The sequence below is a fragment of the Convolutriloba macropyga genome, chromosome 13 (assembly GCF_964194025.1).
Source record: "Convolutriloba macropyga chromosome 13, txConMacr16.3, whole genome shotgun sequence".
Taxonomy (NCBI): Eukaryota; Metazoa; Xenacoelomorpha; order Acoela; family Convolutidae; genus Convolutriloba; species Convolutriloba macropyga.
Window position 1 is genome coordinate 17,156,796 of NC_134480.1, and position 15,690 is coordinate 17,172,485.

Consider the following 15,690-nt stretch of genomic DNA (forward strand, 5'->3'; position numbering starts at 1 on the left):
TTAGTTTCAATTCGAGTTTGTATCAGTTTTTGTTTGTTTGAGTCTTGGTTTTAGTTTGAGTTTGAGTTATAGATTACTTGAGAAGATGAAATTTAAGATTTTTAAATGACCTAGCTCAGAAATATTATAAGTGCTCATAATTTACGTTTTTCCTTTTCTGCGCTTGTCAACTATGGTTTGATCTTATCTTGTTAGCGCGTTTAAAGACCAGCGTTTTTCCTGACATTGACTTGCAATATCAGTGCTGTAGAGTTATTTTTATTACAGAGGTATGGGAAAAATCTCGTCTGAAATTAAGGAGAAGGCAATTTTGAACAAACACACTGTTGACTTCACCACAGGCACAGATTTTCCTGGGAATTATCCTTTGCTCCAAGATAACACGTGGAATGCATCTGAGTATGCGAATAACATGGTCATGGAGATTGTCTCCGAGGAAGACGCAACTCTGGAATTTGACATAATTGGAAGTGACGCTCCTATAGCTAACGCCCTGAGGAGAGTTCTGCTTTCTGAAGTTCCTTCAGTCGCAATTGGTAGGTATTTATATTATTTTGGATATCTTTGCCGTTTCTCGACCCCCCCCCCCCCCCCCCCCCGTTTAGTTGGTGCATGTTAGCAGTATACTAAAATGCACGTATTGTCCTGACGGGGGGGGGGGGGGGGGGGGGGGGTGACAAATCGAGCATAACGTTTTGTCTCGAGGGGGGCGGGGGAGGGAGTCCTCCCGCAGTGACGAATCGTGCGGTACATTTTTGAGGTCGAAAAATTTTGTCTCTCAATTTTGCCGGAGGGACAAAAACTTGTTAAATTTTCTCAAAAGTTGATTTTAAAGTTTAAAAATTCTTAAACCCCTTTTCAAGTCAAGGAGACTATTCATGGGTTTTTAAAAGGCATATAACTGACTTACCTTTTTTTTATATTAATCTCTTGAAAAGTTTTATGTAATATATCGACAGTAAAATGAAATGGAGTCAAATTTTGTTGGTTTTGATCCAACATCTGGTGTTAATTTGATAGTTTTATTGACCTATGTTATCCCAGATTAGTGTGTGGGCAGATTAAAAAACCAATAAAACCAATAAGTGCCAGGGCTCAAGAGTGAGAAATATTTTGTCTGGTATGAAATTTGCAGCGTTAGAGGTGAAAAGAATGCAACTCTACAGAGAATAAGGAAGAAATATACGTATGAAATGGACAAAATAAATGCTCAAAACTATATAAAATGTTCCAAAAAAGTACTGAGAAAGTGTTTGAAATTGTGCGGTAAAGCATTTCATATACCAGGTTTAATTGACAGGAGAGTTAAAATCGAGTTAAAAATTATATTTGGACAATTTTATGCGAAAAACTTACACAAAAAGCAATTCCATTATGCAAAAATTGTTTTGCATTGCGAATGACAACAAGTGTCGGCCGTTAAATTGTGCAACGCAAGATGTTTGAGGGATAATGCAAAAGTGAACACGTAACATAGTGTAAAACTTGGGGTAAGTAATAAAAAATGACATTTTAAAGTGAGAGACTGATGTGGGACTGAACCTTACTGCGTATTTTAGGCAAAATGATAGAATGAGCAGACTTTCCCTTATATATCTAAAAGAACTAACTTCTGTTTTTTGTGAAGGAAATTCTAGTTTTTTTTACTTTGATAAACAATTTTCCTCTTCTGTTTTTGTTCTATTAGTTTCATAGTACTAACAATAACTATAGCTGTATGTCTACAGTTTTCGTCTATTTTTATCCAATCTGGATTTATTTTGCTGACCTCTGATTGGTTGATTTATTTTGCTGACCTCTGATTGCATGTGACAACATATGTTTTTCATTTTTTGTATCGCAAGTTTTGGTCTCGGCGTTTGTGATTTGTTGGCCGAGTTTTAGGAATTATTGTGTCTACTACATGTTTCTTTTATTACCATAAGCATTTCAGTGTTGTTGTCTCAACTTCTCTGATTGGTCAGTCGAGTTTAAGCTTTTTTACCGTCTTGCACATTTTTGAACACGTGTTGTTTTATTATCAAAGACAAGGTGTGGCCACAAGTTTGATTTTGCATTTAAAAAAAAGAAAATAGTATGTTGTCGTCTCAAGATTTCTTTGATTTTTTTTACGATATAGCGCTTTCTGAATAACGATATGTAGTTGCCTGTGTGAAAAGATGACAATACAGGAATTGGATCTATTGTGTTCCCTGCCCCCCCCCCCCCCCCAGCTTAGTGAGCATAAATCTTTTGTGAACCCCAGGCGCACGTGCTATTTTCTTACATAGTAACGTGCTATATAACATATAATTTGTAACTGGGGGTCATAAAAAGCACTGGGGGCCGAACCAATAGATCACAGGAACTTATATATCGCTGAAACTTTTAAAAAAAGAAAATGGAGACGAATTTCGTTTCAACCAAAAACTCACCCTATGCACGAATTGGAGCAAGTGGAAGAAAATATTGATGCTATCAGAAGAATAACTCAGTTTGCGGAGGAGCACAGTAGCTCTGTCAAAAGGAAGTTCCAGCCTGGTTCCACATTAGAAACGAATGGTCCAAGTTGTAGCTGCAGATTCAAAAAACCTCTAGAGTGATAGAGATTTAAATAGCAAAAGAAAATGGTTGAAGTAATGTTTCAACGTACACCTGAGTATTTTCGACAATTCCAAAAACTCTTTCGATATTTTATTTGCAATAGTGAGCCTCAATTTGATTCTAATCTTACAAAAAACTTTGCATACATGCATACAGCCAGCACAAAAATGAAGATCATTTCAAAATACAACAATTTCATTACCATGTCATTGTTGCTGTTGATCAACTACCACCAGGAATTACTGTGTCTACTAAATGTGTCTTATTACCATAAGCAATTCAGTGTGTTTTCATTTGGTCGCATACGGTTCAAAAAGGAAAATTGAGTAACGATATGCTGAACTCGGGGATCATTTAGAATTTTTGAGGAATATGGTTGCTCTTTCATAAACTGATTTTTTGAAATCAAATTAAGTTCTTCAGCGGTTGACATGGTTTAACTCAAATGGATGAAACAAAGTTTAATAAGGAGGTGAATCAGTTCGAAACCGGTTTTTGTTAGCAAAAGTCCAGAACAGATATAACAGTTCAGTTATATGTCTTTTAAAAACCCATGAATCGTCTTTTTGACTAAAAAGGGTTTAAGAATTTTTAAACTCAAACTTTTTCAATAATTCCACAAAACTGTCAAATTTCAACATGTTATTATTCTCCTCAGCCTGATTCTCTTCTAACAGAGTCAAAGCCAACGCCCTCAACTCCCGAGGTAGCGGAAGTTTCCATAATTGCCAGCAGCAGTCTTGAGACGCCACCAGTGAGCCTTTGCTTTGCTCCAAAGAAAACGAAAACCTAATATCAACTTCTAGAACTCAAGTATACAAACATTTTTTTGTTTCTGAGTTGTTCTAGTGTGGAAAATATTTTGTTAATGTCTTTTGTTCCATGGTATATAGTCTAACATTTCTTTCTCTTTTTACTCTCAGCGCACCTTGTTCCCTTTGAATTTTAATTGTTGCTTCACGGTAGTTTTAGTTTATGCACAGTAAACAGTATACTCAATCCATTGAACATGCGATATTTTGATAAAAATCAAAGTGATCTTCAGATAACGACATACTACTTTCTTTTTAAAGACAAACTCAAACTTGTGACCACACCTTGTCTTTGATAATAAAACAACTAGTGTTCAAACATTTGCAAGACGGTAATAAAGCTTAAACTCGACTGACCAATCAGCAAAGCTGAGCCGACCACACTGAATTGCTTATGGTAATAAGATACATGTTGGTACAATAATTCCTAAAACTCGACTGACCAATCAGAGAAGCTGAGACGACCACACTTAATTGCTCATGGTAATAAAAGACACATGTTGGCACAGGTAGTAGACACAATCATTCCGGAAACTCGGCCAACAAATCACAAACGCCGAGAACAGAACTTGTGAACTAAAAAATATCAAAAACATATGTCACATGCACCGGATTAAAATTTATCTTCAGCCTGCTTTCAACCAATTAAGAGGTCAGCAAAATAAATCCCGATTGGATAAAAATAGACGAACACTGTAGACATACAGCTATAAATATTGTTAGTAGGAGAACAATAGGAGAACTACTAATAGGAGAACAAAAACAGATCAGGAAAATTGTTTATCAAAGTAAATAAATAGAATTTCCTGCACAAAAGTTAGTTTTCTTAGGTATAAAAGGGAAAGTCTGCGCATTCTATCATTTTGCCTAAGCTATGCGGTAAGGTTCAGTCGGACATCAGTTTCTCACGTTAAAATTTTGTCCTTTTTTCTTTTCCCCAAGTTTTACACTATATTACTTGTTCACATTTGCATTATCCCTCAAACACTTTTTGTGGAAGCTTTTTTGCATAAAATTGTCCAAAAATGACAATTTTTACTCTAAAGAAACACAATTTTTTTCCTCGGTTTTAACTCTCCCGTCATTCAAACCTGGTATATGGAAGGCTTTACCGCACAATTTCAAACGCTTTTTCAGTACTTTTTTGGAACATACCATATAATTCTGAGCATTTATTTTGTCCTTTTCATACGTATTTTTCTTCTTTATTCTCTGCAAAGTTGCATTCTTTTCACCTCTGACGCTGCAAATTTCATACCAGACAAAATATTTCTCACTCTGGAGCCCTGGCACTTATTGGTTTTATTGGTTTTGTAATCTGCCCACACACTAATCTGGGATAACATAGGTCAATAAAACTATCAAATTAACACCAGATGTTGGATCAAAACCAACAAAATTTGACTCCATTTCATTTTACTGTCGATATATTACATAAAACTTTTCAAGAGATTAAAATAAATAAAAGATAAGTCAGTTATATGCCTTTTGAAAACCCATGAATAGTCTCCTTGACTAAAAAGGTGTTTAAGAATTTTTAAACTTAAAATCAACTTTTTCAATAATTCCACAAAATTGCGAATTTTAGACAATTTTTTCTCACCGCACAAAGTTGACAATGAATTTACAAGTTTTTGTCCCCCACATTTCTGAGAAAATTTTTACAAGTTTTTGTCCCTCCGGCAAAATTGAGAGACAAAATTTTCGACCTCAAAAATTTACCGCACGATTCATTCGTCACGGGGAGGGGACGCCACGCCCCGTGACAATACGTGCATTTTAGTATACTACTCATGTTATTTGTACTTCCAGAAGCACCTGCCATAATTTTAATTAATAATTTACTATGTAATGACACATGCTCTATAGCTGGGGGGGGGGGGGCAAACGGAAAAGATTTAGTTTTTTTAATCGACAGGTTTTACTTTTGTAAGGAGGAAGTGCCGTCCTATATCTTTTGGTGAAAGGAAGCACAATAGATATCAGTCAGGACTCTGTAATTCTTAATGATTTTATTGGTCAAATGTTGGATATTCTTTAGAAAAGGTGCTGATGTACAACAACACTTCAATTGTTCAGGATGAAATCTTGAGTCATCGTTTGGGTCTTACTCCTCTTAATATTGATCCCAGAAAAGTTGACTGGAGAGTAGACAAAGAAAATTTGGAACCACAAGGTCACAATACCGTCGTCTTTGACCTCAAAGTAAGGTGCACTAAAAACCCAAAAGCAAATAAAGGTGAGAAAGTTAAAGGTAATATTTTTATCACATTTTCAAGAAATTTACAATTTTTGATGTTTTTCAGACGAGACCGACAGGAAGAAATTATACAAAGATTCCTATATTTACGCTTCGCATCTGGCGTGGGTGCCTTTGGCAAATCAAAAAGAAGTGTTCGGCTGTGACTTAAAACCAATATATGGAGACATTTTGCTGGCGAAAATGCTACCAGGCCACGAAATTGATCTGCGCTGCTTGTGCTATAAAGGTTAAATGTCGTTTTCCGACGACAGATCATTTCGATAGTTGTACACCTTTCCAAAAGAGCACCTCGCGGAGGCAGCACAAAATTGAAGTGCAATTACCGAGATTCTTCATTATACTTGAATTCAATGCTAAAGTGGATTAACTGCTTTCCATATGTAGCAATTGTGTGGGCGCTGTTGATATTTTTAATGTGTTGTTCTGTCTGCCCGACTTCGACTTATTTTTAACAGTCGCGTCATTTTTTTCCGCAGACTATTCTTGCGCTCCTAACTTTTTAATACTATAAATTTGTTTCGCTTATTAATAGCCGCAAAATGATAGCTGGGGCTATTATTGGCCTTCTCTTGGTTTTTGTACAAGCCAAAGAATTTGAATTGTATTGGGGCGCTGTTTTTCAGATCTGTTGACAGATTTTCATGATTTTTGAACTAATTGAAGTGATGATTTTGGTCATACCGAAACTGGAAGGGGAGCGAAAAAGCAACTGGTTTTCGGTGTGAAATTTTTTCGCTCTAATTTTAAAATGGAGTGAGAAAATGCTGTTTGAACAAACATTCGCTGTCTTGCTGGTGATTTTTTTGGTCACACGCGGCATTTTAATGTTGGTTTTTACTGTTTTGATTTTTTTTTACCTTAATGGTTTTCCCTATCCCTTCATTGTCTATTATTGGTCAAGTTTTTTGTCTTCCGTGACTTAGCTCAATCTTAAAATTGTCTTCCGGAATCTGAAATTGTTTTAATTCAAAGAGATAAGGTCAAGTGAGTGCGTGTCATTCTAATTGAAGGTTATTTGAGAGCAGCTAATAGAAGTAGGAATAGGTTACAGATTTTTAATGAATTAAACATCTCAGCTTTTAATAAAAAATTTCTTGTTCTGTTTCTTTTACTATATTTTTAGACTGCAGAGCTACGACGCGCTATTGCGGCTATTTTGGGTTAATCTGTAATCTTTGCTCTTAATTTTTCAGCTTTTTCGACGTACTGTGGAAACTTTTTGACTTCTCTAAGCTCGACAAAGTTTTATTAGGTGAATAGGGTCTCAATATCAGAAGTAGAAGCGGGATAAACCCCACGAAAGCCGAGTTTTAGATACCAGGTTTTTAAACTTTTTTCCTAGATACCTGGGCTATGTCTTTTGGTGTTGATACTAATTCCTGCGACCGCTATTTTGAGAAATATGGGTGCGGAGAATGTCACGCCCCTATTTCGTGCCTCATAGTTACGTTATGATTTTCCTTTTAAATATCCATAAAAGAGCTATAATTTAGTTCATATTCGGATAGATCTCAAGGCCATATCTACCCCGTATTTTCATCTAGGCCTGTAACCTCTTATTTGTTTTTGTTTACTAAGAACAACTACATATTGACACATTGCTGATAAACATATTACGTACCTAAAAGCCCCAATATTTACTTTTTCAAGTTCCCTAGCGACGAATTTGTATAATTGGTAAATAAAGTCATAAGGAGTAATGTACTTGGTAAAGTAGTTATGCTGATAAAGTGGGTGCTAATACGGAAATTGTATATGTACTTAACAAACATCAAGAGACGTAAAAAAGCCAGAAATTGCCCAACTTCAAGATCAGTAAATATTTACGATGGACTAAAACAACTTGAGGTACAACTCTGTGGAACCTACGATCAGCAGAACACCGGAGAACCAGTCTGACAATCAGTTTATAGCAATCTCTTGAAACTTCACAAAAACTGAGAAAACTTCTTATTGGATGTTGTTTATTAATTTCGTTAAAATAATCATTGAAATGGAAAATCTTTATAAAACGCTAAATTACAACGACTTTCATGGAGCTAAATAACACTGTGAAAAACCTATTAAAACACATGGCAACTAGTTTTTATATCACGCATCTGAACCGCTTAATAAAAGGCTATTACTTGCTAATTTTATTCAAATTATGGCGGCTAAAAATTGCACATTGGAACAGCCATATTGTCCTTGTACAATGTTGTTAGTTCTGGTTAATTACTCCGAATATTGATCTACGAAACACGAAATAATAACTTAAGAAGTTAGTGCGTAACATGGTGACAGAGGTTATCAACTTTTTCCATGTTTAACGGACCGAAATTTTGATTAATTGTTTGATAAATTTGACATTTTCTTCAATTATTTGATTCTTTCCTTCGCTTTCATTCGATTACCTGAAGAAGCTTCAGACAGCATCCAGCACATCAACAACTCAGAAGACAACAATTCAAAAGTGCTTTTTGTAAACAATGACTGGACAAAAAACCACAGCGGCCGCAACGGACAAAAACAACAAAGGCTATATACAAATGTGAATTTTGTGAATAAAATAATTTGTAAAGTTAACTTTTGATGCTTTATTTATGTCAATTTATAAAAAACATTCTTCACTCTATAAATAATTGCCCTGCTTCGCCAAATTTTGTCGAACACATTAAAGGAAAGAAAATTAACTACACGCAAAATAGTAACAAAACGCAAGCTCAAATATAAACTGAGTTCTCCCCTTCAATTCATGTGTCTATTGTAATATATGTGCTAGATAACGAACGAAGCAAAACCTGTTGTAATTTATTGGATAGCAAAAAGTCTAAATCGAAAAGCGAGAAAATTTGGCGCTAGTCGAAACAAACTTCCTTCAGTCAGTGATAATAACCGTGATAACATCATCACTGATTATCAGATAACCTCAGAATAAGCTAAATTTTTGAGACCACAGTTTGAACATTGATTAAGAACGGGCAAATTGAAATTATAAATCAGCCGCGGCCATTATACCGTCGCATATCTAAGTGCAGCTTCCACAAGGCCTGTAGGGTTGAGTTCCCCACGACCTCCTCTAGACTATGGGGCACTCTTTAATGATTAGACTTTGGCGGCCCATTCGGCTTCAACGTTAACAGCCTGACGATTCGACCGGAGCTTTGGGCACTAGTTTTATAAGCAGTCCATTTTCTATTCGAGCGAATGGTTTCTGTTGTTTCTTTTCTGACTAATTGTGCTACTCATTAATTGACAAGGATAGTTGTTTTTTTCATTTATCTGTGCTAACCGAATGATTGCCTAATAAAGTTGAGCTAAGTGTGCTATTTAATACTTTAGAACGAAATAAAACTGATTGAACGATAATCATATAATCCAAACGGGTAAAAAAAAGCAAAATGGCGCACGCACAGATCAACATCACGCCTTTCTGTGAATCAGAAACGGACATTTTTAATGAGTTTGAACAATTAATAACGTGAGCAATTGGGGTCGCAGGAATTGCAGGGGCGCAAATCAAATTTTCTCCAGTTACACTTAAAACGAGATGCTTTAAGATTTTTTTTGACTATACCAGAAGCCACCAGACTAGTTTTTGCTGACATGATAACAGCTCTAAGAACTAGATTCACACAAGATGACGTGAGAGAAATCAGAACAATAAAGTTAGAGAACCAAAAGTTTAATCCAAAGTCAGATACGGTTCAAAATTTCTTAGTAAAATTAAGAACAGAAGCTAATAGAGCATATCCAGTGCCCGTAATTAGAGTACTACCAGCAGGAGCAGGTGATTCTAAAACCCATATGTTTTCTCTAGAAACAGCAGCAAGAGGTTCTGCCCTTGAAATTGTAAAAATTCTGTCAGTAAATTGTAAAAATGAGCAAATAAAGCGTTTCTTCATAAAGTCTGTGCCAAACTGGCTAAAGCCTAAACTTTTAGAAAGAACGGAGACGGACACAATAGATCAATTATGCACCTTAGCTAGCCAATACAACTTACTTTGATGATGGAATAAATGAAACAACAATCAAACACAAAAAATGTTAAAAGCAATAATTGTTATCTCCATAAACCCAGAACTTGAACAGAAACTTGAGCAGAAAGTAGCACCTAATGTTGTGCCACAAGAGCAAGGCCCAGTGAACTTTTTTACAGCACATTACCCTCAACAATTATACAGTCAAAATTGTAGTCCAAATTATTGCCCACAATATTAAAATTATCAGCCAAATTATCGTCAATTTCAACCAAACTGTCGGCCTCAACAACAGTACATCCACCGTTTTAATAATTAATAATTACCGAGAGATAAGACCGCAATGTAATAACGCCCAGATCGTTTTATTATAACGAGCAACCACAAACTCAGAATTAATGGAATGAACCTTAAGATAGTCCGTCATTTGTTCATCCTGCTTAATGTTAATAGGTCTATTTTTCGGTTCCCAACAAAAAGTACCCCTGAAATTCTTCTTCGACAGGGAGTAGTTTATGATAGCCCAACGCCAGTACAAGACCAATATGGTATTCAGAAGGCAAAAGTATTTAGTTGCGCAGTTGCACTCTAGAATAGAAATATGAGAGGTATGAATTACACGTTTAATCAACAAAAAATTGCAGCCACCCAATCTTAAAAACCAAAATAAAAATAATAAAAAGCCACAAAACTCATTTAATTTTTATAACGAAAGCACGTCTAGTCCTAGTTTAGATGAAGTAATAGAACCAGTTTATAATGAAATTGATAAAAAGCGCTGAAAACGCAAAAGTAGTAACATATATGAAGTGAATAAACCGGTGCAATTCCCAACACAAGTACCACAGCCAGAATGAAAGCCAGTTCCAAAAATCAGCAATTATTCAGCATTGTCCCACTATTAGGCAGAACATTATCCTACGTTAAAATTAATTTTGATGAAGAATTAGATAGACGCGTACTAATTGATACTGGAGCATTTGCAAACGTGATGAGTCTTGAGTTTTACAAGGAACTTATTAACACCTCTATTAATTCAATAACAAATAAAAAAGCCTGATCTGGATAAAGTTAAAATGGCAAACGGAATCATAGTTAAAATTGAGAAAGCAACTAAAGTTTTATTTAAATTGGGCACACAAATATTCGCTGAAGATTTTCTTGTTTTAATTGTCACAACTCCTGTTATATTAGGCAACTCATTCTTTGTTAAACATAAAGTTAGCATCTGCCCAGGACAAAGCTTCATTAAAGAAAGGTAGTTAAGCACAAAAATTTTTACCCAGAAAAAGCCATTACTACAGCCAAATAAACAAGCAATTCTAGAGTGCGAGCTCCAGGACAAACTAGAATCATTCACTGAACTTTGCGGTGTAATAATTCCAAACAAAAGTTTTGAAGAAAAGTTGCTGAAAATAACAATCTTTATATCTGTCCTGAGCTTTTCTAAACACCCAGTCACTATTAATAAAAACGAAGAAATAGCCAAATTCTCATTCGTAACATCTGACCAAGCAGAAAAGGTGTTAAAGTAGATCCTCAATTAATAATTGTTGTTACATTGTAAATAAGTAAGCGATAAGATATATCAAATTGCGTCATTTTTCTCAGCCAATCAGATTCGAAGTATTTAAAATGCGTACAGAAATCGTTCCAATTTACGTATAAAGCTCGGAAAAAGTTCGTCATAGTATTAAGTAATCCTAATCATAAAACCTATCAAATAAGACCAGATATGGCTCTATATTTATTGGGTTTCTGGATTCATTGGTACAAATTGGTAACTGGCATTGAACTGATTCGTTATCAATCTAAATACTGGCCAAATGAGCATCAAAAATTGCCGTCTAAAAACCACTTGTTGCTATGATTGTGCGATAATTTATACGTTGCTATCTGCGACTCGAATGTACATTGCTTTGCCATCGATTTGCTGTAATAACGACAAAAGATTATATACGAAGGAGTGTTGTATCACCTTTATTTTGGTGCCGCCCTTAAGCTTGGGTTGAAATCGGTCAAAATAATTTGATTCCATGCTATTCAACACCGAATGAAACGAATGATCTGACAAATAACAATGCTTGAGTGCCCCTTAAGTTGGACATTTAAATTAGAGTGAGTTGATCTGATTAAAACCCCTTCTCATTGTTGCACTGTTTTAACTTCTATGGTTATCATTGAAACCTTATGAATGGTTCGTCAAATAATCATAAAACTGCTCTAACAGCACAACCTGGCTCACATTCTGCTTCAACTGCTTTGTTTAATTCGTGAGAGCACATCCGAGGAAACAGAAGGTTGAGCTCAGGAGATCTCGCAAAAGCAGAGGGCGGGAGCAATAGAGTCAGGTCAAGAGTGTATAGCACTCAAGAAATTAACAATTTGTCCATTATTGTTACTGGAGAATACAAATGAGAACTTCCAGCACTGAGGATCAACATGGTGAATTAGTAATCAGGGTTTGACTAGATTCAAAAAACTGTAAGACTAATCCAAACTCTTACCCACATTACCCTCAACAATTATACAGTCAAAATTATAGTCCAATCTATTGCCCACAATATTAAAATTATCAGCCAAATTATCGTCAATTTCAACCAAACTCTCGGCCTCAACAACAGTACATCCACCGTTTTAATAATTAATAATTACCGAGAAATAAGACCGCAATGTAATACGCCCAGATCGTTTTATTATAACGAGCAACCACAAACTCAGAATTAATGGAATGAACCTTCAGATAGTCCGTCATTTGTTTATCCTGCTTAATGTTAATAGGTCTATTTTTCGGTTCCCAACAAAAAGTACCCCTGAAATTCTTCTTCGACAGGGAGTAGTTTATGATAGCCCAACGCCAGTACAAGACCAATATGGTATTCAGAAGGCAAAAGTATTTAGTTGCGCAGTTGCACTCTAGAATAGAAATATGAGAGGTATGAATTACACGTTTAATCAACAAAAAATTGCAGCCACCCAATCTTAAAAACCAAAATAAAAATAATAAAAAGCCACAAAACTCATTTAATTTTTATAACGAAAGCACGTCTAGTCCTAGTTTAGATGAAGTAATAGAACCAGTTTATAATGAAATTGATAAAAAGCGCTGAAAACGCAAAAGTAGTAACATATATGAAGTGAATAAACCGGTGCAATTCCCAACACAAGTACCACAGCCAGAATGAAAGCCAGTTCCAAAAATCAGCAATTATTCAGCATTGTCCCACTATTAGGCAGAACATTATCCTACGTTAAAATTAATTTTGATGAAGAATTAGATAGACGCGTACTAATTGATACTGGAGCATTTGCAAACGTGATGAGTCTTGAGTTTTACAAGGAACTTATTAACACCTCTATTAATTCAATAACAAATAAAAAAGCCTGATCTGAATAAAGTTAAAATGGCAAACGGAATCATAGTTAAAATTGAGAAAGCAACTAAAGTTTTATTTAAATTGGGCACACAAATATTCGCTGAAGATTTTCTTGTTTTAATTGTCACAACTCCTGTTATATTAGGCAACTCATTCTTTGTTAAACATAAAGTTAGCATCTGCCCAGGACAAAGCTTCATTAAAGAAAGGTAGTTAAGCGGAAAAATTTTTACCCAGAAAAAGCCATTACTACAGCCAAATAAACAAGCAATTCTAGAGTGCGAGCTCCAGGACAAACTAGAATCATTCACTGAACTTTGCGGTGTAATAATTCCAAACAAAAGTTTTGAAGAAAAGTTGCTGAAAATAACAATCTTTATATCTGTCCTGAGCTTTTCTAAACACCCAGTCACTATTAATAAAAACGAAGAAATAGCCAAATTCTCATTCGTAACATGTGACCAAGCAGAAAAGGTGTTAAAGTAGATCCTCAATTAATAATTGTTGTTACATTGTAAATAAGTAAGCGATAAGATATATCAAATTGCGTCATTTTTCTCAGCCAATCAGATTCGAAGTATTTAAAATGCGTACAGAAATCGTTCCAATTTACGTATAAAGCTCGGAAAAAGTTAGTCTTAGTATTAAGTAATACTAATCATAAAACCTATCAATTAAGACCAGATATGGCTCTATATTTATTGGGTTTCTGGATTCATTGGTACAAATTGGTAACTGGCATTGAACTGATTCGTTATCAATCTAAGTACTGGCCAAATGAGCATCAAAAATTGCCGTCTAAAAACCACTTGTTGCTATGATTGTGCGATAATTTATACGTTGCTATCTGCGACTCGAATGTACATTGCTTTGCCATCGATTTGCTGTAATAACGACAAAAGATTATATACGAAGGAGTGTTTTATCACCTTTATTTTGGTGCCGCCCTTAAGCTTGGGTTGAAATCGGTCAAAATAATTTGATTCCATGCTATTCAACGCCGAATGAAATGAATGATCTGACAAATAACAATGCTTGAGTGCCCCTTAAGTTGGACAATTAAAGAAGAGTGAGTTGATCTGATTAAAACCCCTTCTCATTGTTGCACTGTTTTAACTTCTATGGTTATCATTGAAACCTTATGAATGGTTCGTCAAATAATCATAAAACTGCTCTAACAGCACAACCTGGCTCACATTCTGCTTCAACTGCTTTGTTTAATTCGTGAGAGCACATCCGAGGAAACAGAAGGTTGACCTCAGGAGATCTCGCAAAAGCAGAGGGCGGGAGCAATAGAGTCAGGTCAAGAGTGTATAGCACTCAAGAAATTAACAATTTGTCCATTATTGTTACTGGAGAATACAAATGAGAACTTCCAGCACTGAGGATCAACATGGTGAATTAGTAATCAGGGTTTGACTAGATTCAAAAAACTGTAAGACTAATCCAAACTCTTATAAACTTTTCCTCTTGATGCTATAAATTTGATTACCTTATTCGGCAAGTCTAAGTAACCCCCCCAAACTTTTATAGGGTTTAATAAGGTATTTTCAGCTCCTTGGTCAACGATAGCCCACCCAACATATAATATGACATAATTCTGTTTGAAAAACACCAATTTCGAAAACTTTTGAACAAAAGGCGAGACTCCTTCATTTGCGGTGCATTTTAGTAGTTCAGTTCGAATTATGTTATACTCGGTCTGCAACCCATCCACTTGAAAAGGTTCAAATTTTCAATGAAGCTACTCATTTGGTTTGTCGATAGCAAACCGGTCACCGATAACCAAGCTCTCAAATGTTTTCGGAAAAAATCAATATTGGCAACTTTTATCAGAATCCAGAATTAATCATCAAATTGTGGTGTTTTTGCTATTCTTGACATAAAAGCGTAGTAAATAATATTTTTTAAAAAATTGAACTATTTTGAAAAAAGTTTTCCTCTAACATTTTATGGAAAATTTATTGCGGAGGTAACAATTGCATAAATTTGTCGATTTGAAAAAAAAGTCAAAATTTTTCAATCTTTGCAAAAAATCAGATAACTGATTTATTTTTCCAATTTGCGCTCATTCTTGGATTTACCGCATAATTTTGGATCTATCCACTTAAGATCAGCATAATTTAAAAAACTCTGAATGTCAAATATCTGTCAATAACGTTCGGATTTTGAGCGAGTTTCGGTCAATAATGTACTGAAAAAAGATGAATGGTATTTATCTTCCCTGGAAGTTCACTTCATCACGCCATAAAAACTGCGCCTCAACTAACACAAAATCGTTACAAACATAACATTTACGCATTAGCGGGTTTAAGCTTCAACCCTAACGCTGTGAAAATCCGAAAAACAGCGCAGTTCCAGTTTTGTCATTTCTTTCATGATAAGAAGCGCCTAGTTGTAGGACATTATGTGAACAATTCGCGTTCACGTCATCGCAGCAACAACAATAAGCATTTATTACCTCCGCAGCTTGTTGCAGGACTTGAAAAGTATAAGGAGCGCATAGAAGCTATAGTGTATTGCCCCAGAGAGGGAACCCCTGACTTCTGGTCAGCTCAAGCGTAGTACTTAAGTTATCATCCATATAGTGAAAGACATTGTCTGAACGTAAACAGAAAGAACCTGGTTTAGTTAAAGCGTACCGAGCATTACATCAAAAGCACGCGCTTGAGCTGAAAACACTCACTATAGTGTTA

General features: G+C 35.4%; 1 protein-coding gene across 4 annotated transcripts in view; it reads left to right on the plus strand.

The window, feature by feature from the left end:
* Positions 1 to 237: 237 nt before the first annotated feature.
* Positions 238 to 15,690, plus strand: part of LOC142351442 (DNA-directed RNA polymerases I and III subunit RPAC1-like) — a 67,172-nt gene continuing 51,719 nt past the window's right edge. For 3 of the 4 annotated variants that reach the window (XM_075403450.1, XM_075403451.1, XM_075403453.1), the window contains exons 1-2: positions 5,492 to 5,634; positions 5,702 to 5,884. In XM_075403450.1, coding sequence (XP_075259565.1) covers positions 5,816 to 5,884 — 69 coding nt within the window. In that variant the 5' untranslated portion in view covers positions 5,492 to 5,634; positions 5,702 to 5,815. Of the gene's footprint in view, positions 537 to 5,436; positions 5,635 to 5,701; positions 5,885 to 15,690 lie in introns of those variants that run through there. The other variant, XM_075403452.1, reaches the window with a different exon arrangement.